General features: G+C 57.6%; 1 protein-coding gene across 10 annotated transcripts in view; it reads left to right on the top strand.

Annotated features, from left to right (window-relative positions):
* Positions 1–403: 403 nt before the first annotated feature.
* Positions 404–27,143, top strand: part of PEMT (phosphatidylethanolamine N-methyltransferase) — a 71,327-nt gene continuing 44,587 nt past the window's right edge. Inside the window, exons 1-2 of one of the 10 annotated variants that reach the window (XM_069481901.1) lie at positions 404–563; positions 12,122–12,229. In XM_069481901.1, coding sequence (XP_069338002.1) covers positions 12,137–12,229 — 93 coding nt within the window. In that variant the 5' untranslated portion in view covers positions 404–563; positions 12,122–12,136. Of the gene's footprint in view, positions 564–1,328; positions 1,390–1,603; positions 1,802–6,117; positions 6,329–7,343; positions 7,549–8,295; positions 8,318–12,121; positions 12,230–27,143 lie in introns of those variants that run through there. The other 9 variants (XM_069481900.1, XM_069481906.1, XM_069481898.1 and 6 more) reach the window with 9 other exon arrangements.

Raw genomic sequence — 27,143 nt, 5'->3', positions numbered from 1 at the left:
ATTAGGGGTGGATTGCATCAGTTGTGGTGTGACCTCTGATGTTTGCCTTTTTTTGTTCCCAAATAAATCAAACACAAAAATTCATTTTCTTGGCTTAATGAAACAACAGGAGTGACCAGGTAGGTCAGCAGAACACTGGGGCTTTGGTGAAGTGGACACGTGGTAGTGGTAGAGAGTAATGCTTGCTAGGAGCCCTCCCACTGGGGGGCTCCCCAGAAATGGTTCTGACTCCAGCAGGCTCTGACTGGACACTCTGAGCTGGGAAAGGCTCCTGAGACTTGTAACAGTGATCAGTCAGAGAACCAGCCCTTAAGCCTGTCTACCCAGCCCCGTCGGTCACTTCCCGTGGGTCAGTTCTGGGGTAATGAGTTTTACTGGCATGTATTTCCCTTTTACTTTTGAGGAAAACGCGTTGAGTCACAGAACTAGTGAATGCTCCAAAGTCAGCCTCCTGCCTGTCTCCTTGGTCTGCCCGTCCCATTCTACGGATGTTGTGAAGACTGCGACAATCTGTAAAGCAGTCACTGAGCAAACAGTCGCTGCCCAGTAACTGCTCAATACTGGTAGGTGCTGCAGGCCAAGTAGAGAGAAGTGGGCCACCCCAATCAGTAAGCAGCTGATGCTGCATAAGTCCTACCTGGGCCCTCAGCGGGCTGGGTGACTGAGGACATCGTAGACCCTTTGTGTCTAATTCCCCGTATTATGTAACACCTGGCCACAAAGGGGTTTTCTTGGGACCCAGTTATCTAAACTCTTCCCTCCCACTTGCTCCTCCATCACTACTCCACAGCTCACTAGTCTTTTCTCAATTCCTGAAGCACGTCTGTGGCTGTCCTGTCTCCCGGTCTTTGCACATGCCATTCCTCTTCCTTCCGAGTCTGCCCTGCTTCCATACTTGGCACCTCTGGCACCTCCTCTGAACATCTAAGGCAGTATCCCCGCTACCGTCTGACCTAGTGCCCAGTTTTTTCCATTATAGTACTTATCCAAATTAAAATCCTTTATTCGCGTCTTGACTTTTGTCTCCGTTAGGAGGCAGTGAGGGCAGAGAGTTTGTGTTGCTCCCTGCAGACCCCTCAGCACACAGACGTGTTCAGCAAATATTCGCGAGGGAATGAGAGAATGAATGAACGAACCAGAGAAGGGAGGAAGGGTCTCCGGCTGAGCGAAACATCCTGGGGGCGGCGGGGGCGGGAGGCTGCGGGCTGTGCCCCGCCTGCACCGCCTCCAGGCGAAAGCGAAATTCAGAAGGGGGCGGGGGACCCCGGGTATGTGTGGCCGGGGCCAAAGTCCAAGTCCGCAGGGGGCTGCGCGAGAAGCTACTTATACCTAGACCCGCGGCCGCCGGCCTCTAGCCGCACCGCCACCAGCCAAAGACAGGGACGCCAGGTCAGTTGGAAGGTCGGGTGCAGAGCGGGAGGCCGGACCCAAGGGGACACTGCCGCGTGACCACCTTGGAACCGGCGGGCTCTGCCGCCAACGATACTGGGACTTGTAGTTCTCGGCTCCTCCAGACGCCGTCGCGAGCCCCAGAAAAGAGGCGCTTCTCAGGGACGGGGAACTACATTTCCCAGAAGGCCGGGAGAAGTCGGGGTCCCGGGAAAGCGCCCCGGCCGGCAGCGCTTCCCCGGTGCTATGGGGCGGGTTCCGGGGGCGCGTGGCTGCACTAGGGCCCCGCGAGGTCCCTCCTGAGGCGGCCCCCCGGGTGAAAGGATCTGGGGCCCGCGGAGCGGAGCCTATGAGCAGCTCGGCGGCGGGGCCCGACTGCTGCGGAGGCCTCGGCAATATTGACTTCAGGCAGGTACTGCTCCCGCCAGGCAGCTGCGGAAACCCGGAGAGGGAGCCGGAAGGCGGGCTGGGTGTGCGGGCCGGCACCGCCTCCAACGACGGGTGGGCGGGGCCACCGGTTTCCAGGCAACGGGGGCGGGGCGTGGTGAGGGGCGGGGCGGCTGCGTCGGCCGGTGTGTAAGCCTCGGCTTGCGGGTGTGCGCCACGTGCGCCTGTGAGAGTGTGTGAGTCTCAGAGATTGTGTGTCTGGGGTCTCACATGTGAGTCTCTGGGATGGTGTGGTCAGAATTGCTCCGAGAGTGTGAGTGTGATCGAGCGTGTGCGAGGTGGAGGAGGCCGCGCACACATGTTGGGGAGTGTGTTGTGTGGGTGGAGAGCGTGTGCACGTGTGGGAACCCTCGGGCCCCTGCTCCCGTCCATCCCCCAGCGGGCGGGAGGCCGCTCTGGAGCGTGGCTGGACCCTGCGTGGGTCAGCTGGTGGGGTGGGCCCGTGGCCCGGGACCTGGCCGGCCCGCTGAGGCTCCCGCCCTGCAAAGTCCTAGGCCATGGTTTGCCTTTCCCGGCTTCTCCTGAGGCCCTCACTTCCCATGGATTATTCCTCTTTCCTGCACTCTCCCCTGTATCCAAGATCCTGCTTAGATTCTTCGTCCACCTTTTTATCACCTGCTTTTCATGGAGCCAGGAAGATACATCCATTTCGTCCATTCCCTTCATTCGTTACTCACGGTTGCATTTATTCGTTCACTGATACAGTCCTGGTGTCAGGACAGTTAAGGGTGTCCTCTCACTGAGCTTTCATCTGGTGAGGGAGACAATAGGCCTGGAAACATAGAAAGTTCTCTGAAGGAGATAACGCCCATCATTGTTTTAGATAGTAACTGGTGGACAGGCGAGATTGAAATCTCAAAATAAGGTGTTTCCCCACTCTGAGGGAGGTGACCTGGGACCTGAGAGTGATGAACCAGTGGGGCAAGATTCCCCAGTGCACAGGCCTTGAGGGGACAAGAGGAGAAGGCTGGCAGCTGCCCCGAGGGAGTGCAGGGCAGTTGACGTGGATGGGTGTGCAGCAGAAGACAGGAAGACTATTCTTTTTTAGTAAACTTTTCATTGAGGTACAGTATCTACTCATAGGAGTGATGGGTCTTGTGTGTACGGCTCCTGCGTTTTCACCATTCGAACCTATCCATGCTAACTACCCAGATCAAGAGAGTAGGTCACCACCAGCCCCAGGGCTGCCCCTGGAGGACATACAGGCAAAGGCCACTGGAGCATCTCTGGACCCACATGGCAGTGGCAGGGCTGTGGATCATGTTTTCCACTACAGCGAATCACAGGTGGAAAGGGCGCTTGGAATGCCAGGCCTGGCTTAGGGGGCAGATGCTTCCTGGAGGAGAGAGTCCCTGTGGAAGGGTAGGTGGAGGAGCTTGGAGCCACAGGACAGAATGCAAGGGTCAGTGATCCCCCACCCTCCCAGACCCAGTTAGGGGGCCTGCCCAAAGTTAGTCAAAGCAAGGCCTGTGTTTCAGCCCCGGAAGCAAGAGTGAGAGGCTCAGCCAGTGGGCAGGGAAGACTAAGTGGGTGTGGGCAGGGCTTTCCTGCCCTTTCTCCTTTCCCTCCAAAATTTGATGGGGCTGTGCAGCTGGAGAGAGCTGGAGCTGGGGCCAGGTCAGGGTGACCCTCCTTGACTAACATTCTGTTTTTCTACTGCTGCCCTTGTTGGTACAGTTAAGATTCCTGTTGCTAAGGAATTTTTCTTAAAACAAGCAAAAAAAAAAAAAAAAAAGGACCAAAAAAAAAAAAAAATCAACAACATTCAGTATTATGTGTTTGTCTTACGCGAGAGCTCTCCTCCCTCCTCTGTCAAAGTTTCTGGTTTTAAAATATGTCAGTCCCAGCCCGAGAAAGTTTCAAGATTTTTCTTCACCCTGTGGACATCTTAGTTGCAGGATCTCAGGATGCTAGCCCTGTGTCGTCCAACAGAAACATCATGTGTCACATATGTAATTTAAACTTTTCTATTGGCCACATTAACTTAGTAAAAAGAAATGGAAAGTAGAAAAGAAACATAAAAAATAATTTTAACAATGTATTTTATTGTCATCAAAACATGCATCAGACCTATCATTTCATCCCGTGACACTCCAAGCCCTTGGTAGCCACCTGTGGCTGGCTAGTGGCTGCCACATAGCACTGAACAGTGCCACTGCTGACTGCCATGCCCTCAGCTGGCTCTCTTCCGGGCCTGCTTCAGCTGGCATGGAATCTTGATTTTGTTTTTAATTTAAAAACATGACCCACTGGGACGAGGAGTGTGTCTGCTGTAGCCTCGTTGCCCAAGGCCCTTCTTGCCTCTCTGTGCCCTCCCTGCCATGGGATTCCAGAGCCTCACTTCCCAACCAGGCAGCTGCATGAAGCAAGCTGGCCGGCAGGTGGACGGGCACAGGGCCTGCGACTTGCTCTCCACAGGCAGGGGCACCTCCAGGTTTCAGAAGGTGGCTCCAGTGGGGCCTAGGGTTGCTGGCTTCTTGGAACACCCAGGCTGGCAGAGCACACTGAGGTCCCCAGAGCAAGGGGACAGTCCACGTGGGTCCCTTTCAAGCCCAGGTATTAGGTCCCTTTTCCACAGGGACTCACCTGCTCAGGTGAGCAGATGGGCAGTGAAGTCACTAACTGGGTGTAAGTGTCAAGAAGTGTGTTTCAGTTTCTTGGTGTGTAGAGTGGGGTAGTAACGGGGCTGTAGCGAAGACCAGGATGAGATGAGGTTGGAGAGATGCGTTATTAATTGTCAAGCGCAGCTCACCTGAGGGTGCCTGTAAGCGGCAAAGCTCCTGTGTTCAGGAAGCTGAGAGACCGGGGAAGGGGGTAGGACTCCCTGGTTGCACAGTCCCCACGTGCAATGTGGGCAGTAAACCACTGGAGGTGAAACCCCGATGGCAGGTGTGGGCTGTCTGGACTGCCTTTCAGGGAAGGATGTTTGCCTGCTACGCAAAATTGTTTTTTGAAATCTTTCAATTTTATCACCTCAGTTAAAATAAACACCAGGCCATTATATGAGATAACTTGTTTTGTGATGTTTTCAAGGACCTCGGTTTTGTCTTCCATAATTTTTGACGCAGTCAAGACTGACCAGGGCTGAGGCTCCTGGTAACCTTGGGCAAGAGGCAAACTCCTGTTTCCTCTGCGTCTGTTGAGACGATGATGCAGTTTTTCCTCCTTTGGCTGTTAATAGGGTTAATTGCATTGATGTTTTGGATGTTGAACCAGCTCTGAATTCCTGGGGTGACCCCCACTTGGTCCTGATGTATTCTCCTTTGTATATATTTCTGGATTTGGATTTTTATGGCTATATTTATGAGGAATATCAGTTTTCAGTTTTCTTTTCTTGTATCGTCTTTGTCTAGTTTTAGTGTTAAGGTAATGCTGGCCTCATAAAGTGAGTTGGGAAGTGTTCCCTCCCTCCTCTTCTGTATTCTGGAAGAGATTGTGTGGAATTGGTATTCTTTTTCCCTAAATGCTTGGTAGAATTCATACAGTGAAACCATCAGAGTCTGGAGCATTCTTTCTTTGGAAGGTTCCTTTAATAGATATAGAACTATTTCTCCTTGAATGGATTGTGGTAGTTTGTGTCTTACAAGGATGGTGCGTTTCATCTAAGTTATTGAATTTGTGGGCGTAGCTTGTTCACAGCATCCCCTTATAATTTTAATGTTTGTGAGGTCAGTAGGGAGGTCCCCTCTTTTATTTCTGGAATTGGTAATTGTGTCTTCTCTCTTTTTCTTGGTCAGTGTGGCTAGAGGTTTATCGATTTCAGTGTAAAAACCTCCCCTGCCCCAGAGAACCAGCTTTAGGTGTGATATTTTTTCCTATTTTTTTTTTCAATTTGATTGATTTTTGCTGTTATCTTTTATTTTTTCCTCTTGCCTGCTTTGGGTTTAATTTACTCCTCTTTCTGAGGGCAAAGCTTATATTACTGATTTGAGACTTTTCTTCGTCACTGATATAAGCTATTTCCCCTTAACTCTGCCTTGCCAGAATCCCACAATTTTTGATGTGTTGTATTCTCATTTTCATTCAGTTCAAAATGTTTTTTAATTTCTCTTGAGCCTTCCTGCTTGACCTATGTACATATTCTTTAATGGATATCTTTCTGTTATTGATTCTGGTTTTAATTCTGTGGCGGTTGGAAAACGTACTTTGTGTGCTTTTTGTTCTTTTAACACTTGTTCTATGCCCACTCTGCCCATGCCAGGGCAAAGGTCAGCCAGCTTACTGTCATTGCTGTCTGCCACATGCACTGCGCATTCAGATAAGCAGCATCAACCTAGCAGGCTCTGTCCTGGACCCTAAGGTGAAAGGACAGAAAAGGGGCGTGATGCTCAGTACTAAGCAGGGGAACGAGAGGGGTAACCCCTGGTGGAGGAAACCGGGTCCTGCCATGGGCCCCGCCATAGGCCCCACACCGACCAGTGAGGGAGCACACAAGCCATCCCAGCTTCCTGCATGTGGCCTGGGACACACCTGCTGACTGAAGAATGAATGAGTGAGTGTCTTCACCTTCCTGAAAGGAGTTGTGGATTTGAATGGGGAACTCAAGTAGCTGCTGGCCATTTCGTTTTCCTGTGGGATTTAGGAACACTTCAAAGCAATGTTTCCTTCCAGGAATTGTCTGCCATCATCAGTTGTATTAGAGATCACTGTCACCCTGTGCCATTCTGAGATGGTCTCTGCTGTCCAGGGCTTGCTTGGCCTCCAATTCCAGCATTAGGGTTGGTGTCTCCTTTCTGGCTCTTTTTTTGGGATGCGTGTCTTCCCTGGAGGGCCCCTCCAGAAAGTGAGAGAGGCAACCTGGGTCTTTATTAGTTGATGTTAAGCAACAGAGTAAAGGGACAGGCAACCTCAGCGCCAGAACACCCTGTGCAGCCTGCACTTTGACACCCAGCCTCGCCTCTGTCTGGAAGGTACCAGTGGGTGGTCGGTCTCGTTACCCTCATCCCACTGGAGGGAAACCTGGGCTCAGATTGGTCATGGGAGGCTTGCCGTGGTCACTCCCAGGGGTGGTGAAGCTCTGCCCCAGCCCAGACGGTGGCTGCCAAAAAAAACCCAGGGTCCTTCCAAGCCAGGTGGCCCTCAGTGTAGAAAAAATGGGGTGGGGAGGCTGCTTTAATGTGAAACATCTTCCCCCACTCCTACCAGAGAATGAAATTCTTAGAGGAAGATCTGGCACATTTGTTCCTATGTGTGTGTGTGTGTGTGTGTGTGTTCCAGGCACGAGGCTCTAATAGTTAGAGCCAAGTTTGCCCAAAATGAATGTTGCCCGCACTCAGCTGACAATGCCGGGGCGTGAGTGCAGCTCTGGGAGAGGCAGGGGGCTGTGATGCCAAGGCACATTTTGTAGTGGCGGTGGGTCCTGATTGAGGACCCTGTCCCCTCTCTGGCCAGCACCCTCCAGGCCCTGTTCCTCCTGCTCTTTGATGTGTGTGATCTGCGGCTTGCGATCGATGTGACTTTGCCTCTCCAGGCTTGCTGTTTGTTCGGGTGTCACAATGTGACACGCACGCTGGGTCCTGTTGACCTGCTGCAGTTCATTCCCTGACAACAGAACGTCGCTCCCAAGAGTCCCCTCATCCTTCAGTGAAGTGAAGTTGCTATGAGTCTCTTCCTTACGGACTCTTTGGGGTGCCAGTAGCTGAGTCCATTCACCGGTGACCCGTGTGACCCAGGTGGTTCCTGGCGCTCAGTGGACATTTTCTCCTGGTTGTGGTGGGTAGCTCCTCTCCTTTAGTCAAATTCTGAGGCCTCGGCAGCCTGTAACCTTGGAGGGGGATTCCATTCCTGGAATTACTGCGCAGCAGAAAGCCGACTTCTGCCGCTTGAATGAGGTTGGGGCTGGGGGAGTGGGGACCTCCCTTTAGTCAGGACAGCCCGCAGGTGTGCGGGGGCGACCAAGGTGATCTGGCGCGGGGGGGGGGGGGGGGGGGGGGGGCGGGCAGAGCCAGGTGTGAGGCCTCAGGAGCTGTCTGCTCACATCTGACTTGGATCTTTGTTTCTTTTCTGCTGATCCAATTTCAGGAGGGAGGTCCGCCCTTCTGAGTGGGTTTTAGAAAGTGACAGCACTCTGGAGGGGCCTTCATGTCCCTCGGGAGGGGAGGGGAGCAGGGAGCCGGGAACGGAGCAGGGAGCCGGGACGGTTCCCCTCTGCTGCCTGGCGACCCACGCTGAACCGCTGAACCGTTCGTCATTCTTTCCTGCTAAGCAGGCGCCTCTCCAGGCAACACAAATCCTCCTCCAGGAGACGCAGGTTACCTGGTGGAGACTGCCCGCCGGGACACTGCCCTCCCCAAGACAGGCTGACCCGAGGGCACTGGGACCTGGGTGGAGGAGGGATGATGGGGCCAAGTTCTAGTTTTGACCAGTTCGGCCCTAACTGGGAGATCCAGGTGGATTTCAGTTCCTGCCAGGTTCAGCTAGTGTCAGTTGGTTAATCTTTCAGTGCCTCAGTTTCTCTCCTTCAGCTTGGCTCCCACAAAAGGTGAAAGGGGCTTATTTCTCGTTCGCGTGGCTGGTCTCCTTGGGGGTGTTCAGGACCCAGAAGCACTGATTTTATCCGTGTCTGCTGGGGCGGGGTTCCGGGTCTTCCACTTGCCACAGGGCTTTGTGTCAGAGTCAGGGAGGGCTGGGCTGGCTAGGGCAGGCTCTGCTCCTCTCTGACTGGGGCCTGGAAACTTTGCACTTATCTGCAAAGTAGGCTAACAATAGGACTTTTAGGGTGGCTGGGAGGATTGCAAGAGATAAGGTGTGTGCTCACTGATCTTGGCAACTGGCAGTAGTGAAGCCCTCAGGCTGGTCATTTGTTTGTCTTAGACCCCCCGGAGCAAGGCCCTCCCTAGTGGATGCTTAGCATTTTGTGAATGGCGTGAGTTGAATTCTTTACGGTCTCCTAAAGATTGCACTGGGCAGTGTTTCCCCCAGGGCCCTGGGGAAGTAGGGGAGAGTTCCCTCTGCAGCTCTTTCCGCCCTTTGGACGTGTGTGAAATGCACCCCCTGCACCGACCTTAGGTATAAGTTGGGGAGTCTGCCGGAGTACCCAGACTCCAGTGGGGCGGGGACGTTGCCCTCCCCCTCAAAATGGTCCCCTGCCCCTTCCCAGCAGGGCTCCCACCTTGCTTCCCAGGCCACTCCCCTTTGGGTGGCTGAAGCCTTCAAGGGCCTCCGGGGAAGGGCAGGAGAACGTGGGAATAGGGGATCCTGGCGTAGAAGAATGGCGGCCTCCTACAGAACTCACCTTGGAAGGGCGTTCTGGCCAATAATAAAATCCTTGTCTGTAGAGTTGCCTTATAAATTCCCGTGGGAATTGTCGTTTTAAAAGTTAGCACATGGACACGGCTTGCTGGCTGTGAGCTCCTGTGTCTGTGATAATTCAAGGGGGCAGGTCCGGGTCTCACAGGAGGATGCCCAGGCCCCAGTCGTCCTTTTGTGGGAGCTGTGGGGAGGCCAGCCGATGGGGCTTCCTGGTGTCTGGAGTTGCTGGGTGAGGACTGTGGTGTCACAGGGGAGGGGATGATGGACTCCTTCTAGTCCCTGACACACCTTCCACCCAGCTGCACACCCAGGGACAGACAGGTCTCAACCGAGGCCTTCACCCTGACAGGGCCCCTGAGACTGACCTCTGCCTCAAATAGCTTCAGTCCCTGTGGTTCCTAGGAACCTTGGGAAGCCCTGCCCTCTCCCAGATTGGCCATCCCATCCCACCACCTGCCAGTGCTCGTAGAACATTGCTTGATTTCTCCACCTAAAAGGTGCTATGAAAATAAATATTTGTGAAGCACAGCGTCTGGGCAGCTGGTGAATCTGGGCCCTGTGGCCTTGCAAGAGGCCATGCCCCTGTGTCCAGGGGATCTGTTGGTCGTTGCTGGCTGCCTGGTTGCCTGCCTGCTTGCAGAATCCCTACAGGGCCACTTTGGCAATTTCCTGCCCCTTTCCAAAGCCAGATTGGAGGAGACCAGAGTCCCAGGAGCATAGGATATCTGAGTGGAGAGTGCCTGAGAGACAACCTTTAGTCCTCAAGTTTTTACTCATGATGAAATGAAGGCCACTGTTCACTCAGCCAACATTTACTTTTTGTGCCAGGCAGTGGGGGTGGGCATTGGAGACAAAATGATCAACTAAAAAATGGTCCCTAGCCTGAAGGACCTGTCATGAGACAGGGACGGAAAAACAGGTAATTGCTGTGGGCATGCAGTAAGGACACAAGGAGAGGTTGCTGTTGGGAGTGGTAGAGGAGGTGTTCCAGCTGGGTTTTGAGGGATGAGTAGGAGTTTGCTAGTGGGGTGCAGAGGGAGAGAGGGTATTTCAGATATGTGCAGAAGCCAAAGTGAAAGGGTCTACATGGGTGATTGGGACGGAACAGAAAGGGAGACAGGTGAGCAACCAACAGGCTGTGGAAGGTCTACCCTCCGAAGCAGGTGTGACTCCCCCTGACTTCGAGTGCTGAGCTGGGGGAGCCGTGTGTATGTAGGTGAGTCTTGGGGTGCAGGGCAGCAGGCAGGTGAGGCTCCATGGAGAGGGCTCTGGGGGGAAGTCCAAAGACAGGAGGCCATGAGGTCCTTTGCTATGCTCTGGGGGAGGGAGTGGATTAAATGGTTATGTACAAGGGGGAATGACAGGTAGGACAATTGGCTAACTGGACGATTGGAATGAGATGGGGCGGGGCTGGGGCTTGGCAAAGTTTCGGCTGGGGGCTGAGGACTGGAGTGGAGTCGGGGGAGGAGGGGGAGGTACGAGTGAAGACTTCCAGCTGGCTATGGTCTGCTGCTCACAACTTTCCCTCCCTCCCCCGCCAGCCTGTCAGTGGACAGGGCCTGCAAGCGGGAGGTGCTCAATAAGGGTTATTGTCAACAGAAGATAAGACCGGCTGGGCTGAGTGACCCTCAGACAGATCTGGAGCTCTTTCCTCCCCACCCCCTTCCCCAAAAGTGGGAGACAGAAGCCCTGTTTGAAAGAATTTATTATATCCCCAAATGAAACAAAAAACACACTGTCAAAGTAGGCCTTAGGGGAAAGGTCACAGCTCCGATGGACTTCCCGTTTATTTTACAATTTAGTATTATTTTTATTTCGAATTGCATGTGGAGGGACACCATAATACTTCTCAGTGCATTTTATAAACGATTTTTAAAAAAAACTTTCTGAAATGGAAAATAAAGAAAAGTTTAGAGCAGAATACAAGGACTCAGTAAATACTCACCACCGAATTCGTCAGGGGTGCCTTTTCTTTTTTAAAGAAAGAAATCGATTTTGAAAATGTCTTCTTGTTTCGTCCTCTCTGCCTTTAGAGCGGAGGATCTCACTACAGGGAATTTTGCTTCCAGGGGACATTTGGGAGTGTCTGGAGACATGCTTGGTTGTCACACTGGGGTGGAGGAGGCCAGGATGCTGCTGAAGGTCCCGAAACATCCAAGGCAGCACCAGGCCTCCACCCAGTGATCTGGCCCCAAATGTCAGCGGTGCCCAGGTCGAGAAACCCTGCTCCTAGAGGCAGCAAATGTCATGAATTTAGTGTATTGCATTCTAGTCTTTTTTAAAAGTGCGCGCACAGAAAGAATGTTTTGTGTTATTCTTGAAAAATTTATGTGTAGGCTGTGAGTCCTGCCGCTTGTTCTTTTCCCTTGGAGGTTCTGTGTTTGCGAAGGGGACGAGTTGCTGAATGTGGACCTCGTCCTTTCAGCTTCTGTGGCTGGGCTGCCGCGGGCACGGCCACGCTGGCTTTCTCCAGTCTTTGGTCCTGGCCACCGAGGTTGTCTCTCATTGCTCCTGATCGTTCTCTCGCCAGCTGTCGGGAGCGGGTGGCGTGGCTGGGGCGTGGGCGCACACCCCTTGGGCTCAGGCTCGTCCCGCGCCAGGCTCGGGTGAGGAGAGGCACCATACCATAGTTTTAGTTTGCTTTGACCTCATTACGGGAGCTAAACATCTCTTCACGTATGTTCTCTGGGGCTCCTGGAGGGTGCCAGTCACACCCAGGTTTGGTGTCCCTCCCTTTGTGGGTGCTGGGTGCCCATCTTCAGAGGCTTTGTTATCCTTGGCCAGCGTCCACACACATTTACTTCTGTGGCCGCCACGCCGCCACCCTCCCGACAGGGCATGACACAGCTGATTAGGTTTCTGCTTTTTATCTTCCGTTTTATGAGACTACACCATAGTAACCTTTGCTGGACCTGCGTGTTCCCGAGCCTCCCGGTGTGTTCCCAGAGGGGAACTTTGTGTCCAAGTTCTGGGGGCTTGAGGTCCTGGCTGTGTCTGGGTGGGCCTCCTCCTGACGCTGGCACTGTCCCTGCAGGCAGACCTCTGCGTTATGACCTGGCTGCTGGGCTACGTGGACCCCTCAGATTCCAGCTTTGTGGCTGCCGTCCTTGCCATCGTTTTCAATCCGCTCTACTGGAACGTGGTAAGTTCCTTCGTACGAGACTCCGTTCTGCGGGGGGAGTCCCACGGCCGGTGAGCCCCGTGTGTGGGGAGTCGCCACCACTGCGGGCGGGACAGACAGGCAACTCTGTTCTTTCCTCCCGCATCTGCCGCTGGCTGGCGTGGAGTATAGACTCTTCTGTCCCCTCCCTGGGCTGCCCGAGGCTGATGTCAGGATGGTCCAGGACACGGGCTGGTCATGGGAGCCTGCAGTGGAAAGCCGCCCCCGTTGCCCACTAACAGGGGCTCTCTTCCCTCTCTGCCACATCACACAGTCAAACCATTTGCTCCTGAATCCCCCCAAGTGTGTGCCATAAACATTATTATTTTTCCCACCCCTGAGCTGTGCTGGTAGCAGGAACAAGCCGACAGGAATTGAAAACAAGAGAAACCAGAGTGGCACCAGCTCGTTGATGGGTGCAAGGGGACACTTGGTGGCCTGTGCTCGTGGGGAGGGTGGGCTGCGTGGGAAGTGGGCTCTGGGCCCTTTGGGGAAGGTGTGGGAGGCCGTTGGCGCCCACTGTGGCCTTGGTCTGAGGTGCGCCCCCGCACTGTGAGGTGGTGCTCCTGGGGTTCTGGCCACTCTGCCCAGGCCCTCTTGGGGGGCTGCAGGCTGCCGGCACTGGGCGTGGTGATGCAGAGTCCCGGATGCCCCGTGATCACCCTTGAGGCTAATCTGCAGAATAAAGCCAAGATCAGCATCAGCAACACACAGTTCCAGCCTGTTTTCATTTAAGGTGAGCCCTTGGTCCCAGGGCAGAACAGGACATGTTTTTCATCTGGTTTATGACTCGGGTCTTTTCTCCAACTGGGGAGAGAGATGGTGGGTGGGAGTGGGAGTGGGCACATGCCAAAGAATGTGCCGTCCCTGCTGTCGTGGCCCGCCCTGAGAATGGAGGCAGCGGTGGCCTACAGAGGAGGGGGCTGCAGGGAGGGCCTGTGTGCAAACACAGGCCTCCTGACACTCCCCCCCGCAGAAGGCCTGGCCGCCAGGTGTGCGGACCGGCTGGGAAGCACCTGCGCTCTCAGCCACGATGGCTTGAGCTGGCCCTGAGCCCCTGACACGGCCTCCCCAGCCAGGGCAGCATCCGGGGCTTTCCTCGCGCTCTCCTGGAGGGCTCCCCACCTCCTGGCCTGTGCACCTCCCCTCCCACTGCGTCTCTGCGCACACCCTGCATGTCGGAGGCGTGAGATGTGTGAGATAGTGAGGGATAAAGAGGGTGTGGTGTGTGGGAGGCTGAAGAGTGGCCCTGAAGATGGCCACCTCCTGGCCCCTGGCACCTGTGAAGGTTCCCGTGTACGGCACACACGCAGAAGGGCCTGATGGAGCCAAGGAGCTTGCGCTGGGAAGGGCCCTGGATGATCCAGGAGGGCCCCGAATGCCGTCACGCGCATCCCTACACGAAGGGGAGGCAGGGGGATTTGACAGCACAGAGGAGGCAGAGGCTGGAGCGACGAGGCCACAAGCCAAGGCAGGCCAGCAGCCGCCAGAGGCTGGAAGGGGCAAGGGACGGTCTCCCCAGCGCCTGTGAGGGGTGCAGCCCTGCCCATGCCTTGTTTTGGGCCAGTGATAACTGCCTTTGGGTTCCTGTTCACCAGAACTGTGTGAGAGAATACATTTCTGTTGTTTTAAGCCACTGAGTTTGCAGTAGTTTATTATAGCAGTCACAGGACTGAGTACAGGGTATTCAAAAGGCCGCAGATTCCTGCTGGAAGAGCTCACGGGGTTCACCCTGGGGGTGTTGGGTGTGCTGTGCCCTCTACTGCCCACAGGCTCTCCACGGGGCCCCCACAGCTGGCCAGATCCCGTCCTCTGCTCCCTGCAGGCCTGGCCTGGCTGGCAGTCGTTCAAGTGCCTGAGGGTCTCCCAGCACTGGGGTCCTGGGGACATTTTATTTATGCACAAGCCCCCTTGGGTCATTTCCCACTGGCCTTTCCAACAGTGTGTTTCTGTGCAGTTCATTTTAAAGCCTGGCCGTGGGCCACAGAGTCTTCCCAAACAGTGGTTGGGATGCAGTAAGATTTGGGAGACAGGCAGCTTGCGTCTGTGTGTTTGTGGTAAAAGTTTTTTTTTTTTTTCTTGGTCATAAGTTTTTGATTTGTCTCATTTTGAAAAAACTGTTCACTGGAACAGTTCGTGGTCATTAGTAGGGGAGAGAGCAAACTCTTCAAAGTCATTTCAGAAGGAGAAAAGTTACGGAAACTCGTTGCGGCTCAGTGGGCTGCTGGCCGGGGCAGGCGTGTGGGGGCGAGAGGAGCTGGGGGTCCTGAGCCCTGTTCCGTGATGCGGGGACACAGGAAGCCCAAACTGAGGCTGCACCGTGGAAGCCCTTGAAGAACATTTGTCACATTTTAATAATTGCCAATGCACTTGTCCCTCGGTATCCGTGGGACATTGGTCCCAGGACCCCTTAAGATACCAAAATCTGCGAATGCTCGAGTCCCTGATATAAAATGGTGTAGGAATTGCACATAACCTACGCACACCCTCCTGCATACTTTAAATCATTTCTAGATCACTTAAAAGACTCAAAACAATGCAAATTCTATGTAAATAGTTGTTATGCTGTATTTTTTGTTATTTGTGTTATTTTTATTGTTTTCCCCTGAATATTTTCGATCCACAGTTGGTTGAATGGCAGACGTAGAGCCTGCGACAGGAGGGGCCGACTGTACCTGGCGGCACTTACTGTGCCCAGGTGCGGTGCTGAGTGCGGTCCCTGCGGTATTTCAGTGCATCTTCACAGCAGATCCTGCTAGTGTCTCCTCTGGGGCTTGAAGCCGTCCATTCATCCATTCTCCAAGTATTTTTGAGGGGCCTACTGTGCGCCGGCACCGTCCTGGGGCTGGAGCGCACGGCCCTGGCCCTCACGCAGTGGCACTCCAGGAGGGGCAGTAAGTGAGCACATGCAGCACCAAGGGATCAGGAGGTGGGGGGCAGACAGGAAGGGTCGTCAGGGAAGGACTCTCTGATGGGCAACCTTTGACCAGAAACCTGACTCGCACGCGGGCGGGGCCCTCAGGTGTCTGGGAAGAGCATTCTAGTCAGGGGAAAAGCCAGTGCAGAAGTCCTGGGGTGAGAGTAGCCTCTGCGATTTCCAGGGACAGCCACAGGCTGGAGACTGGCAGAGGGAGAGGGGAGGGCAGGGCGGAGAGGTGGCTGGGGCTGGTGGTGCAGGCTGTGCGGGCTGCGGGGGACCTTTGATGGGCTCTGAGCACCATCTGGATCTGAGTCAGGTTTTCAAGGTCGCTGTGCTGAGAACAGAGGAGAGGAAGCAGGGGCGGAGCTGGGAGGTTGGCACAGCAGTCGAGGCCCAAGGTGGTGGCTTGCTCGAGAGGGGTGGTCAGGAAGAGCTGAGAGCGGCATGGCCAGTGCACGGGGGGCTGAGTGACCCCCGGGAGGGTGTGGCCATTGGCTGCGACGGGGCAACCGAGGGAGGACCATCCCTCTGCCTCCTGTCCCCTCCTAGGCTCCTGCATCTCCTTCTCTCCGTTAGAACCCTTGTTCCTGAGGCCTCGGCCTGCTCTTCCTTGCTCAGCCCCAGGGAGGCTTTCCGGCCTTCTCTTATTGGGTCTCTGGGGGAGTTTCACGGGGCCAAGACTTGCTCTTCCTTGAAAGTGGCCTCCCTGCGCGCCACGCAGCTTTTCCGGCCCTCTTCCTGCTGCTCCTGTGAATTCTTTCCTCTGCCTGTTGTCCATCTGCTGGACCGGTACTCACCGAGAACCCTCCGTGCGCCGGCGTCATGTGTGTCCTCGGAAAGCCGTTGAACGGTCTCCGTCCCCCTGGAGCACAGACACGTTTGTAATGAAAACTGTGATAAGGCTCAGGATGCGAAGACCAAGGTGCTACAGAGGGACCAACAGGGGTCTGTGGCCTGGAATCCCCAGAGCTCCGGGGGTGTGGGTCCAGGCACTGTGGCCCCGCCTGGGGTCCTGGGCCAAGGCCCCACTGATTTGCTGTTCCTTCCCCATCTCCCTGAAGGAGGCCGCCTCTCTAGGGGCCAGGGAAGAGGTCCAGGGCCAGCCTTGCAGCCTTGAGTCCCTCCTCTCCCCCGCCCTGCCTCTCCTCTTGCAGACCCCACCTGGCTTCAAACCCTCCTTGTCAGCCAGAGCCCCCTACATACAGCCAGACTCCCTGCTGCCCCTCCACAGCCACCCCCGGGGCTGCTACACCCTGGCTGTGCTCAGACACCCCTCGTCTTCCGGGAGGGGGTGGGCACTCTTTGCCTGGCCCTGGAGGCCCTCCTGGCAGGCATCGTCTCACTCACACCCTTGGTTGTCCCCGGGCCTGGCCCTTCTCTGGGTGATCTGGCCTCTAGTCCAGGGCTCCACTGTCGCCTCATCATCCCCTCCTCACCCGGCCCTCTCTGGGTCTGGGCTGCTGACACCTGGGGCCATCCTGTGCACTGCACGATGCCCAGAACATCCCTGGCCCCTGCCCACTAGGTGTCAGTAGTACCCCAGGCGCAGGCGGTCTGACCTGTCTCCAGACATTGCCAGATGTCCCCCAAGGGGCACAGTTGCCCAGGTGGTCTGAGTGGCCACTGCCTGTGTCCCGTGTCCCCTGAAGGGTACAGCCACTGTTTGCCCCTTGCTGTCCCTTAGACGGAGCATCCCTAAAGAGTTGAAGTGCTCTGGGTAGCAGGCGCCGCCTGGACGCCCGTCCGTGCCTGGACCAGCACCATGCCTGGCGGAGACGGGCGTCCAGGCAGCGTTCACGGGCTGCATGAAGGCTGACTCAGCTCTTGACCAGTTTTTCTGCCGTGGCATCAGTGGTCAAGGCTCAGCCCCATTTGTGACATGTGCATATGCGCACCTGACTTTGTGAAAGGAAAAGGAGTGGCAGGGAAGTAAAACACAGTGTCATTTGTGGCAGACTCCGAGATTCCTGGCACCCCGGCTCCCGGAGCTCCCTGTGCCGGCTCTCCCATGCGGGTGGCGTCAGAGCAGAGACTTGGGCTCCGCTGTTGTTTACAGAAGCAAAGTGTGCGTGCGTTTTTTCCTTAACTCTTATCGAAGACCAATTGCTTGTAACAAATGTCAAAGCTGCTGGAGACATACCAGTGTGTCTGGGCACCACGGCTGACCTGAAGGATTTCTAGGGAGACTGCCCTGTGCCTGATTCACCTGCCTCGCCGGGACCCTGTGAGAGTGAAGGGTGCTGTCGGGAATCCTGCTAGCACAGCAGGTGTGACCGGGACAAGCCAGGTCCTCCAGCCTTGGGAGGGAGCTTCCCAGGGACCTTTGCCCCTTCTAAGCCCAGCACAGCCAGCTGCTTCCTGCTGTCCCCTGGTGCCCCGCCCTCAGGCCCAGGCCTTTGCTCTGGCAGACCCTCTGCCCATCCCCAGGGTCCGTGGTAGCCCCTCCCCGCCGAGCCCCTCCCACAGTGCTCCGGTGCCATTGGTGCCCGGGCAGCTGCTGCATGTGTGCGCCTGGGGGAAGGTGTCTGATGGGTCAGCTGCTGACAGGCGTGCCAGCCCTCGTTGCCCAGCCAGACCACAACCCCCAGCCCGGCCCTGCTGAGGACACCCTGTGTCTGTGTCAGGACGCTGGCCTGTCCGTTAGCAGGGGACTTTAACCTCAGAGTCCTGCATCCCCAGAAGCCACCTCAGTCCTGGGCAGACCAGGACGGTTGGTCACCCTTGTCCAGAGAGTTAGCTGGGGAGGAGGTGGCCTTTCCTCTCTGGGAGTTGGAAGTCTGCTCTCTGCCCTGGGCCTGGGCTTGCCACAGCAGGGGATGTTTGACCCACTGGTACCCAGAGCCCCTTGGCTGGTGGCTTTGGAGGGAGCTCAGGGTGGCTGGGTGGTAGGTGGTGCTGTGGGCAACGTGAGGTGTGCTGCTCCTGGCTCCCAGGAGGGGGAGGAGGTGACAGGGAGGGAGGAGGGGGAGGAGGTGACAGGGAGGGAGGAGGGGGTGACAGGGAGGGAGAAGGAGGTGACTGAGAGGAGGAGGTGACAAGAGGGAGGAGAAGGTGATAGGGAGGGAGGAGGTGACAGGGAGAGAGGAGGAGGTGACAGGGAGAGAGGAGGAGGTGACAGGAGGGAGGAGGAGGTGACAGGGAGGGAGGAGGTGACAGGAAGGAGTAGCAGTGACAGGAGAGAGGAGGAGGTGACAGGAGGGAGGAGGAGGTGACAGGGAGGGAGGAGGAGGTGACAAGAGAGAGGAGGAGGTGACAGGGAGAGGAGGAGGTGACAAGAGGGAGGAAGAGGTGACAGGGAGAGAGGGGGAGATGACAGGGAGGGAGGAGGAAGTGACAGAGGAGGTGACAGAGGGAGGAGGAAGTGACAGTGGGAAGGATGGAGTGTGAGTGCTCCTCTGCATGGCCACCGCCCCCCTTGGACTGTCCTGGTCACCTCCTTGCCCCACCTGTGGCTGCTGCACCGCCTGCCCTGTGAGTGTGCACTTGCTGCCACGGCCCCGATGGACCTACCAGGTGCTGGGAAGGCGGACCTGGCAGGTGCTGCCGGGATCAACCGGGCCTGCCCTTCCCTTGTCACTCGCACCCTGTCTGGGCCTTGCTTTCCCCACCGGTAAAGTGAGGACAAGCAGCTGAGGTCGGTCCCAGCTCTGAAACACTGGGGTCTCCTTGCTCTTCCGAGTCCTGGCTCTGGGGTGGTCCTGTATGGGGACATTACCCTCCGCCCCTGGAACTGGGTTAGTAAGGTCAGATTGGACATTAGCCGTGAAACAGGAAAATCAGCATTTGGCTAATAATAAAGCCCACAGCTCGAGAGGAGTTGTAGGAGAGAATGAACATATCCGGGTAACGGGTGGGGGGAAAGGGGTCGGGGCGTGGAGGAGGCAATGGCAGACCAAGGGGACTTAGCCCAGGCAGCTTTCTAGGAGTGGCAGGGGCAGGGGTGGGCAGAAGGCCAAAGAAAGGGGGATGTGTATGGAGAGAAGGGGGACAGTGGGCCTGGGGTGTACGAGGGAGGGCCCTGGATGCTCACTCACCTCAGTCCAATTGTCTGCTAGATCTGCTGGGGTGTGTGTGTGCGTGAGAGAGAGAGAGAGAGACTCACTCTGATGGACGGGGAGTTAGGACGGAGGCATGAACCAGGCTGTCTGAGACCCCTGCTCCCATCTGACTTAGAAATCTGGCTCCCAGGGCATGGCCACATACCCACTGGGCTCTGAGCCCGTGTTTCTGGACTAGACAACATCCTCTTCTGCCAGGGCTCCCCTTGCATTTGCGGGAATGCTGGGCTGGGCTTACTGGTGCAGCCTATGGCACAGAAGGGTTTTTCTCTGGGCAGAGCCAGCTGGCTCCCCAGACTGACTGGGACCTTGGCTCTGGGAGCACAGGGCTCTTGTCCCTTCAGACCAGTGTCACCTAAGATACCGGGGCACTCCCAGCTCCAGCTGTCCCTGGCTCCTGCCCGATCTGTGCTCACAGCTGGGTTCCTGCAGAACTAGCTGCATGCCTGGCCTCAACTCCACGGCTGGGGATAGTCAGCTCCTTGTCTGTCTTGTGATCTGTGGTCACGCCGCCCTCTCCATTGGCTCCAGTGCAAGATGTTCTAGGGAAACATGGACACAGGAGTGTGGGGTCTTTTCTGAGCCAGTTTGTGGACTTGGGGGTTTAGCCCCTGAATGGTGGCTGTGCTGGGCAGCAGCCTGGCTTTGCGGGCCACCGGCCCTGGCCTGGTGGGGAGCCTCGTGCCGTTGGCCAGGGCTAACTTTAGAATCATGGTGTCCGAGCAAAATGGCGATAAAGTGTAGGACGAGGTCTCTCAAACTGGGTCAGCTTACAGCCTGTGCAGGCTGGCCGGGCGTGACACATGGGAACAAAACAGAGGAGGGGGACTTGTCTCCTAGAGCTCTGGCCGCTTGCCCCACTGCCATCCTGCAGGTGTGGTCTTCTCCTGTGCCTCGGTGCTTTTGCACATTCTGTTTCCTCTGCCTAGCTGAGACCCCCCTCGCCTGGGCCCTGCCTGGCTGCCCGGGTCCTCCTTTGGCCAGCCTTCCCTGAGCCTTGACAGACATGGCTGAGCTGTCCTCCTGCCTCCCTGAGCCTTGTGTGCTGTGAACTGTAAGAGTATGTTTCGCCACCTCCCTGGACTGAGAGCTCTTGGAAGCCTGGAGCAGGGTCTGAGGCACCTTTGGATGCCCGGGGCCTAGCCCGGCATTGGAAGGATCAATGAAGGGTACCCTCCGTCCTGGAGGGTGAGCCCTTAGGTGGCCCTGGGGAGCCGTGGAGCTAGGTGGGGTTACCCCTGACTCTGCTGGGAGTGTGTAGGGACCACTTGGCTGTTCCCAGGACAAGTCACTTTACTTCTGTAAAGTGGGAGGTAGGGGACCAGTTGGCTTAGGTCTAGAGGAGCAGCCTCTGCCCCATTTTGCTCAGAAGTGGCAGCGAGCCCTTCAGGGAGGGAATGGGTGCAAAAGGGTTTTGGCTCTGCAGGAGCCGCCTGGCTGTAGAAGCATCCAGAAGAGCTCTTACATCAGCAGAAACTCCTAAAGCCACCCCCCAGCTTTAGGCCAAGCGTTTTCATTTAGTCCCAGAAACTCCTGCCCAGAAAAGTCCCGATGCCTAGGGACACATCCGGGGATAGAGAGTACTTCTGTGGCTGGTGACCCCTTCTTCTCCAGGAGTGAGGAGTCAGCTGGGGTGTGGGGACTGTTTGAGGCTTAGGAGCTGCTGAGTGCCCGTTCGTGGCCAGGGCTGCGGGGCTGCACATTGGCAGGTGGTATTGAGCTCTCCAGTGCCATCGGGTACTGCTGCTGGGGTTCATGGGTTGCTCTAGAGGCAGCCCTGTTCCTGCCACCCAGTTCCCTGCCTGGCACGGCACAGTGAGATTCATGGCGGTTCATATGGGCCTTGCTAGGCTCTGAAGACCCTGGGTTGAGGCCCCAGTTGTGTTCCATGGAAGGTTCTCTTGTTTGTGTTGCTGCTGGACCCTGAGACAGTTCTAGTAGTTTAAGCAGTTTATTCAAAAGAGTGGACACTGGTATCATCTGGGGTGGGGGCTTCTTGCAGGTGCTGGTGGCCAGTGAGCCTGGGCCAGCTCCGTGGGACCCTTTGCCCATGGGCCGAGGTGTGTACCGGGCAGAGGGTGGAGCTCTCAAGAGACGTGGACATCAGAGCTGAGCAGCCCGACCCGCAGGTGTGGGGGAGGGATGGGGATCCAGCGCCCCATGGAACCTGGGGCATCAGGAGAGGCCTGAGGGTGGGAGGTGGAGCCTGCGAAGATCCCCCAGCCACAGTGGCCGAGGGCCTGGTGCTTGCCGGGGAGGTGCGGCCGTGTGTGCAGTGTGGCAAAGAGGGTGCTGCCTGGAGCCTCGCTCCTGAGGGGCCCACATCACCTTCCCTGCCCCTGGAGCCCCCTCTAGACAGAGTCCCTGCCTGCCTGGCTGATGTCACCACTGGCTGTGAATTGGCAGGGGCAGCGGGTGTGAGTCCCTCCCCCTTGGGCAGCTGTGGGGTGGATGAAGCGGGGCAGCATGGGAGTGGCTGTCTTCCCAGGTGGAGCAGGCTGCCCACGGGACTCACCTGGGGTTTCCGTGGGGACCAGCTGGGCAGGAAGGGGTATGTCATGAGCTGGGCAGATGTTCTGGAAGGATTCCTGCCCCCTGCAGCCTCTGTGCCCTCATCTCGCATTCCGTTCTGCCTGACCTCACTGTGTGCACTTGGGCAAGTTTTGTTAACCTCTCTGGCTTGTGGTTTCCTGGGCTTAAAAAAAGGGAATTGAGCTAAATTATCTCTCAAGACCCTTTCTAGTTCTAGATATTTTGGATCCCCTGTCAGTCCAAGGAAGATGGGGGAGAGGGCTTGGAAACTGTGGATTCAGGGATGGCGATTCCATGGGGGGCCACGGAGGAGCAGCTTGAAGCCTCCCCACTCCAGCTCCATGCCCACCCCCGGGGCAGAGTGTGGGCAGATGCCAGGGGACTGAGTGGGAAGAGCCCTGGGTAGGTGGCCCACTCTCCTGTGCCCAGTAAGAAGTCAGCACAGCCACGGGGCCAGTGCCATCTCTGCTGCCTGAGAACTTGGTCTTCGTTGCCATGTCCTGCTGGTGGCATCTGCAGCCCCTACTCCTTTTCCTTCCCCTGCCCTGCCCGCCCGTCCACCCGGGGCCAGTGAGGATTGCTCTCAAAACCACCTCAGGCAAGAGGAGCGCGTGCCAGCCAGGCCTTGGGGGACCCTGCCTAGGGCCCAGCCCCCTCTGTGAGGACCTTTCAAGCCCTGTGCAGCCTGAATGCTGAGAATTCCCTCCTCTGGGGATGTGGGAGGTGGCAGGAATGCCCTCCCTGCTCCCGGGTCGGGTGGGCGAGTGACTGCGCTGGCCGAGGAGGGCTGTGTGGAGAGGGCAGTGACAGTACCCAGGCCCTGGCTGGACAGTCAGCCTGCTGCCCCCTGGCCGGGAGGGGCCAGAACCCAGGTGCCCGTGTGGCCTCAAACCTGCCAGGTACACTGTTGGAAAAGGCATTTGGTTTCTCCTGTCCAATATGAGAACAGCGTGCCTTGGTCAGGGTTAGGTAAGGAGCCTGGTGTGGAAGGTGGCCAGCTGGCTCCAGGGCAAGGAGCCCTCAGTGCTCATCGTCCCTCACCTACTGTCCCCATCTGCCCGCCTCCATGGCGAGAGTGGTGGCTCAGCACAGCACAGGGGTGTGTGACTACAGCTGCTGATTGTCTTGGCTCATGAGGTTTGCATCACCTTTCTGGCCTCCCTGTCTTGGGCCCAAACGCCCCTTCCTCCTGAAGGCTCCCTGCGGAACCCTGGGCCTTCTGCTTTCCTCTGCAGGTGGAGAGCTCCTGGGGAGTGGAGCTGAGCGCTGGCGCCTCCCTGTGCGCTGGGACTGAGGGGAGATCCTGCAGGTGCGGCTGTTAGAGGGCTGAGGGGTCGGAGGCCTGGTATGGCCCCCAGGCCCTCCACCTGCCCCCCAGATGGCCAGCACCAGCCACACCCGTGTAGGCCAGCAGTCTGCCCAGAAGCCCCCACAGTCTGGGAGGGGTATCTGTCTGAGCCCCGCTTCCCCCCTGGCCTGGAGGCTCTGCAGTGTCCTGGGAGGTGCCTCAGTGGCCCAGGGCAAGGTCCGTGATGCGGGCCCTGCTGCCTCTGGGGGGCCTGCTGGGGCAGGCATGTGCTCTGAGGCTGGGGAGCCTTGTGCAGCCCCACCTGACCCCCCTCAAGAGGTGGAGGCACTCCTGACTGGCTGCAGGCAGGCACCCGGCTGTACGTGCCGCTCCTCCGAGTGGCCGGGGGCTCCGAGTCTGCCTGCCCGTCTGCAGGGCCTCCTGCCTGTGCCCACCCTCCAGTTCTCTCCTGCCGCTCTCTGAGACAGTCCTTGGAGCCTCGGCCGGGCTGTCCTGGTTACCAGGTGTCCAAGGCAAGGTCAAAGGCACTCGCCACCACTGGAGGCTTCCTTCGCCTGCAACCGGAAGGTGTTGGAAAAGGGGTGACTGTTAGAGGCTGTCCTGTGCAGAGTCCTTGTCAGGTAGGTGGGGATCTTGGACGTGGCTGCAGGGGAGGAGGCTGACGGTCAGAGAGGCCACCCGGGGGTGGACAGCGCCCTGGCAGGGCTGGTGGGATGCAGGGGCGTTCCTCTCTTCCCCACCAGCCTTGGAGGGCGCTCAGGGGTTGCAGCCTGTTGTGAAGGGGCAGAGCAGCCCCTGGTTAGGGACAGCGCCTCCCACAGAGGGTCTTTGGCCCTGGCAGTGACTCTCACGGTCACGGCGTTATGATCATCACCACTGTGGTGCTGCCTGCTGTTGTCATGGTGCTTCACCGTCCCCAGAGCTGGCACGGCGAGGCCTGGGATACATGTGCAGAACTGAGCGAATCCCATTTGCCAGGCTCCTCGGGGGTCAACCCCAGATTTTACAGAAGCAGCAGCCGAGGGCCAGAGAGGTGGCCAGACTTTCCCGGCTCACACAGTGGGTGGCACAGAGCTGGGCTTGGTGGCTGGGTGCCTGCCCCTGTCCTCCACACCCCGCCTCCCCCGGCCCCCACCTGGCACACAGCTGCGTCCTCTTGGAAGAACGGAAAAAATAGCCTCAGTGGCAGCAGGGCCTGGCTCAGAGGGGCCAGAATGCCGGGCTCTGCTGGCAGGAAGAGGCCCTCTGAGCACCTGCTGCGGGTCTGGCCCGAGGCCCTCCCTGCTGGAGCCAGGGGTGCCCTGCCCCGACTTCTCGACACCCCAGCTTCCTGGCTGGTGTGTGCTCTGCCCGTGTCAATATTATGACCGCACGTGAGACTTCCTGGGGGTGGGGCACACGTGGGATGGCCGCGTGAGGCAGCCACGTGGAAATGGTGCCTCTGTGTCCTCAAGCTCCATGGAGGCTGTCCCCCTCGCCATCCTTGGGAGCCCTTGCAGTCAAGCCCCCAATCTCGCAGGGTTCCAAGCACATGGGCCTGCCCTGCCTTTATACCGGGGTGAGGGGGACCTGGGCAAGATTTCTGGCCTCAGTTTTCTCATCTGTGAAGTGGGCACAGCAGTAGTTGCCTGGCAGACTGTCTCCAGGCTTGGGGAGGATCGTGGCTAGATGTAGCCAGGGGACGGCTCGGCAGCTGCTCACCCCCAGCCTTTCCATCCGCTTCCGCCAGATGGCCGCCTGTGGATGTCTGTTGTGGAACTGTCCTGTGATTTGGTCCTTGGACCCCTGCCTGGGCTTCTTCACGGGGGCTTGCCACCCAGCTTGAGGCCTGACCGCCTGGGTTCCAGTCGTGGCCAGCCATTCACCATGCTAAGCTCTATGTCTCAGTTTCCTCAATTGTGAAACAGGGTTAACCATAGGTCCCACCTACCAGGGCTGTGTCAGGACCAATGACACGCTCCATGAGCAGTGCACAGGGCGTGCTGGGCCCAGTGAGAGTGTGACAAGGGTGAGCTGGGAGTGGCTGTTGTCCTCTGGGTCCTGTCCCACAGTACCCTGCGAATGTTTGGTGACTGGGATGTACGCAGTCCTGCCAACCGTGGGAGGCCCCTGGACCCTGGGGGCAAATAGGGTTTGATTGTGGTGTCCAGAGGAAGGAGGGAGACAGGGAGAGGGGGTGCGGCCGGGGTCCTTGCCTTTCTGGACATGCTGCATACGTCTGCCGAGTCCCAGACATGTGCCAGGCTGGCCCAGGGTTGGGGCTCCCAGGGCACAGGAGACAGTCAGTTAAAGGGCAGTTCCGGGAGTGGGAAGGACAGGCGGGCAGCTCAGGGCTGTGTGTAGGTGAGGTAGGGTGGCGTGGGGCGGGGGAGGAGTGGCAGGAAGGGAGGCTGGACGCAGCTGCCCTGCAGCCTGGACGGTGGGCAGCCGGTGTAGATGGGCGGGTGGGCTTGCTGGCATGGGAGAGCCCCCGGCTGCTTGCTGTGCTGTGCTGTGGCTGGGTGGGGCTTTTCCTCAAGGGCCCACTTGGTTAAAAGGTGCCACTCCAATTGCCTCACCCCATGGGCTTGTGCCCCCTCCTCTCAGGTCTTTCTCCGAACCCCCCCGGGGCCCAGTGTGGTGAAGAGAGCCGGGCTGAGGGCCCCAGTCAGCCTCTGCCGCTTCTCAGCGTGGCTCTGGGCGGGTCACCTGCCCACTGTGCACCTCCCTCTCCTCCTCAGACAGCCTCCAGCGTGGCATCTGTCTGCTGATGAAATGAGATCGTGTGTGCCAACGGCCAGCCCAGGACCCGGCCCCAGCTGAGTGGCGAGGGTGGGGCAGCCCCCATGTGGCCCCGCCCGGCCCTGGGTGTCCTCCTGCCTCGGGCGCACTTTCCCTGCCACAGCCTGTGCACCAGAGGTCCCCTTGTCTGTCTTCACCAGAGACCTGCCCGCAACTGTGTGGCCAGTCAAGAAAAACACCCAGCCACGGTCACACCTGACACACAGCACTGGGCCATTCTGGGCCAGCACCTTCCCGTCAGTGGATGCCCGTGGGCCTCTGGACACGCACACGGGGCGGTAACAGGGACGCCCCAGCAGGTCACAGCAGACTGGGTCAGCGGGCTCCAGAGTCAGCTTCCTGGTCGTCTCTCAAACCCAATAGCGTGCCGAATGGCGCTGGGAGGGGAGACCGAGCTAGGGGCCTGGGTCCGAGGGGAGACCATGCAGCCCCTGCCTACGAAGTCCCGAAGACGGAACGGAGGCTCAGAGAGGCTAAGTGTCCTGCTCGAGGGAGGAAGAACCAAAAGCCAGACGGGCCAAGGCCGTGCCTACCCCTCAGTGGCCCACAGGCACGGGAGCCTGCTGGGAGGGCCAGCAAGGCCTCAAGGAAACAGGGATGGTTACAGGGGAGAAAACAGAACGTCCGCGTTGTGCGGGTGCCCTGCACGCCAGCCTGCAAGGCCTGGGCTTGGAGGGAGGGGCCTCGTCTCCCTTCTGGGGACAGCGTGTGCATCTGAGGGCTGCCGGGCCCAGACACCTTGTTCTTGGGCCCTGCGCCTGACTGCGTGGGGCCCGGCCCCCAGGGAGGGAGAGAGACAGTGACACTATCTCCTTCCTGGCCATATATGCAGGTCCCTGAGGACACCGTGTGTGGGGACGACAAAGCCTTTCTAATCCTGTGCCTCCCAGGGGCCTTCACACCTAAATGGAGAGCTGCGCTGGTTTCCATGAAGAAAAGGTTGCGATTGGGGTTCCTGGGGGGTGAGAGAGGGGCTGGGGCTCCACCGGTGAGAGTGGGCCCACGGGGGCCCCTCGCCAGGCTCCTAGCCTGGGGGCTGGGGCACAGGGAGCAGCGTGTTCAGAAGACGCTGTTCCCTGAGCGCGGATTTAACACCTTCTCCGCTGTCAGCACTGAGACACCCCTGGCCCTGGGCGCTTGCATCAGGTGTGAGATCCAGTGGCCTAATTTTAGACCTTGGGCCTCCATGTCAAAACAGCAGCAGGATAGTTTAAAAAAAAAAAAGAAAGCAAAGGAAAATGACAGCATGACCTTGACCACCTTGTTAATCAGGGATCAAGCACATCTCTGTGAGGG

The sequence above is a fragment of the Eulemur rufifrons genome, chromosome 9, assembly GCF_041146395.1.
Source record: "Eulemur rufifrons isolate Redbay chromosome 9, OSU_ERuf_1, whole genome shotgun sequence".
NCBI classification, from domain to species: Eukaryota; Metazoa; Chordata; class Mammalia; order Primates; family Lemuridae; genus Eulemur; species Eulemur rufifrons.
The sequence above is the reverse complement of the archived record's forward strand: the minus strand, read 5'-3'. Positions and strand labels throughout refer to the sequence as shown.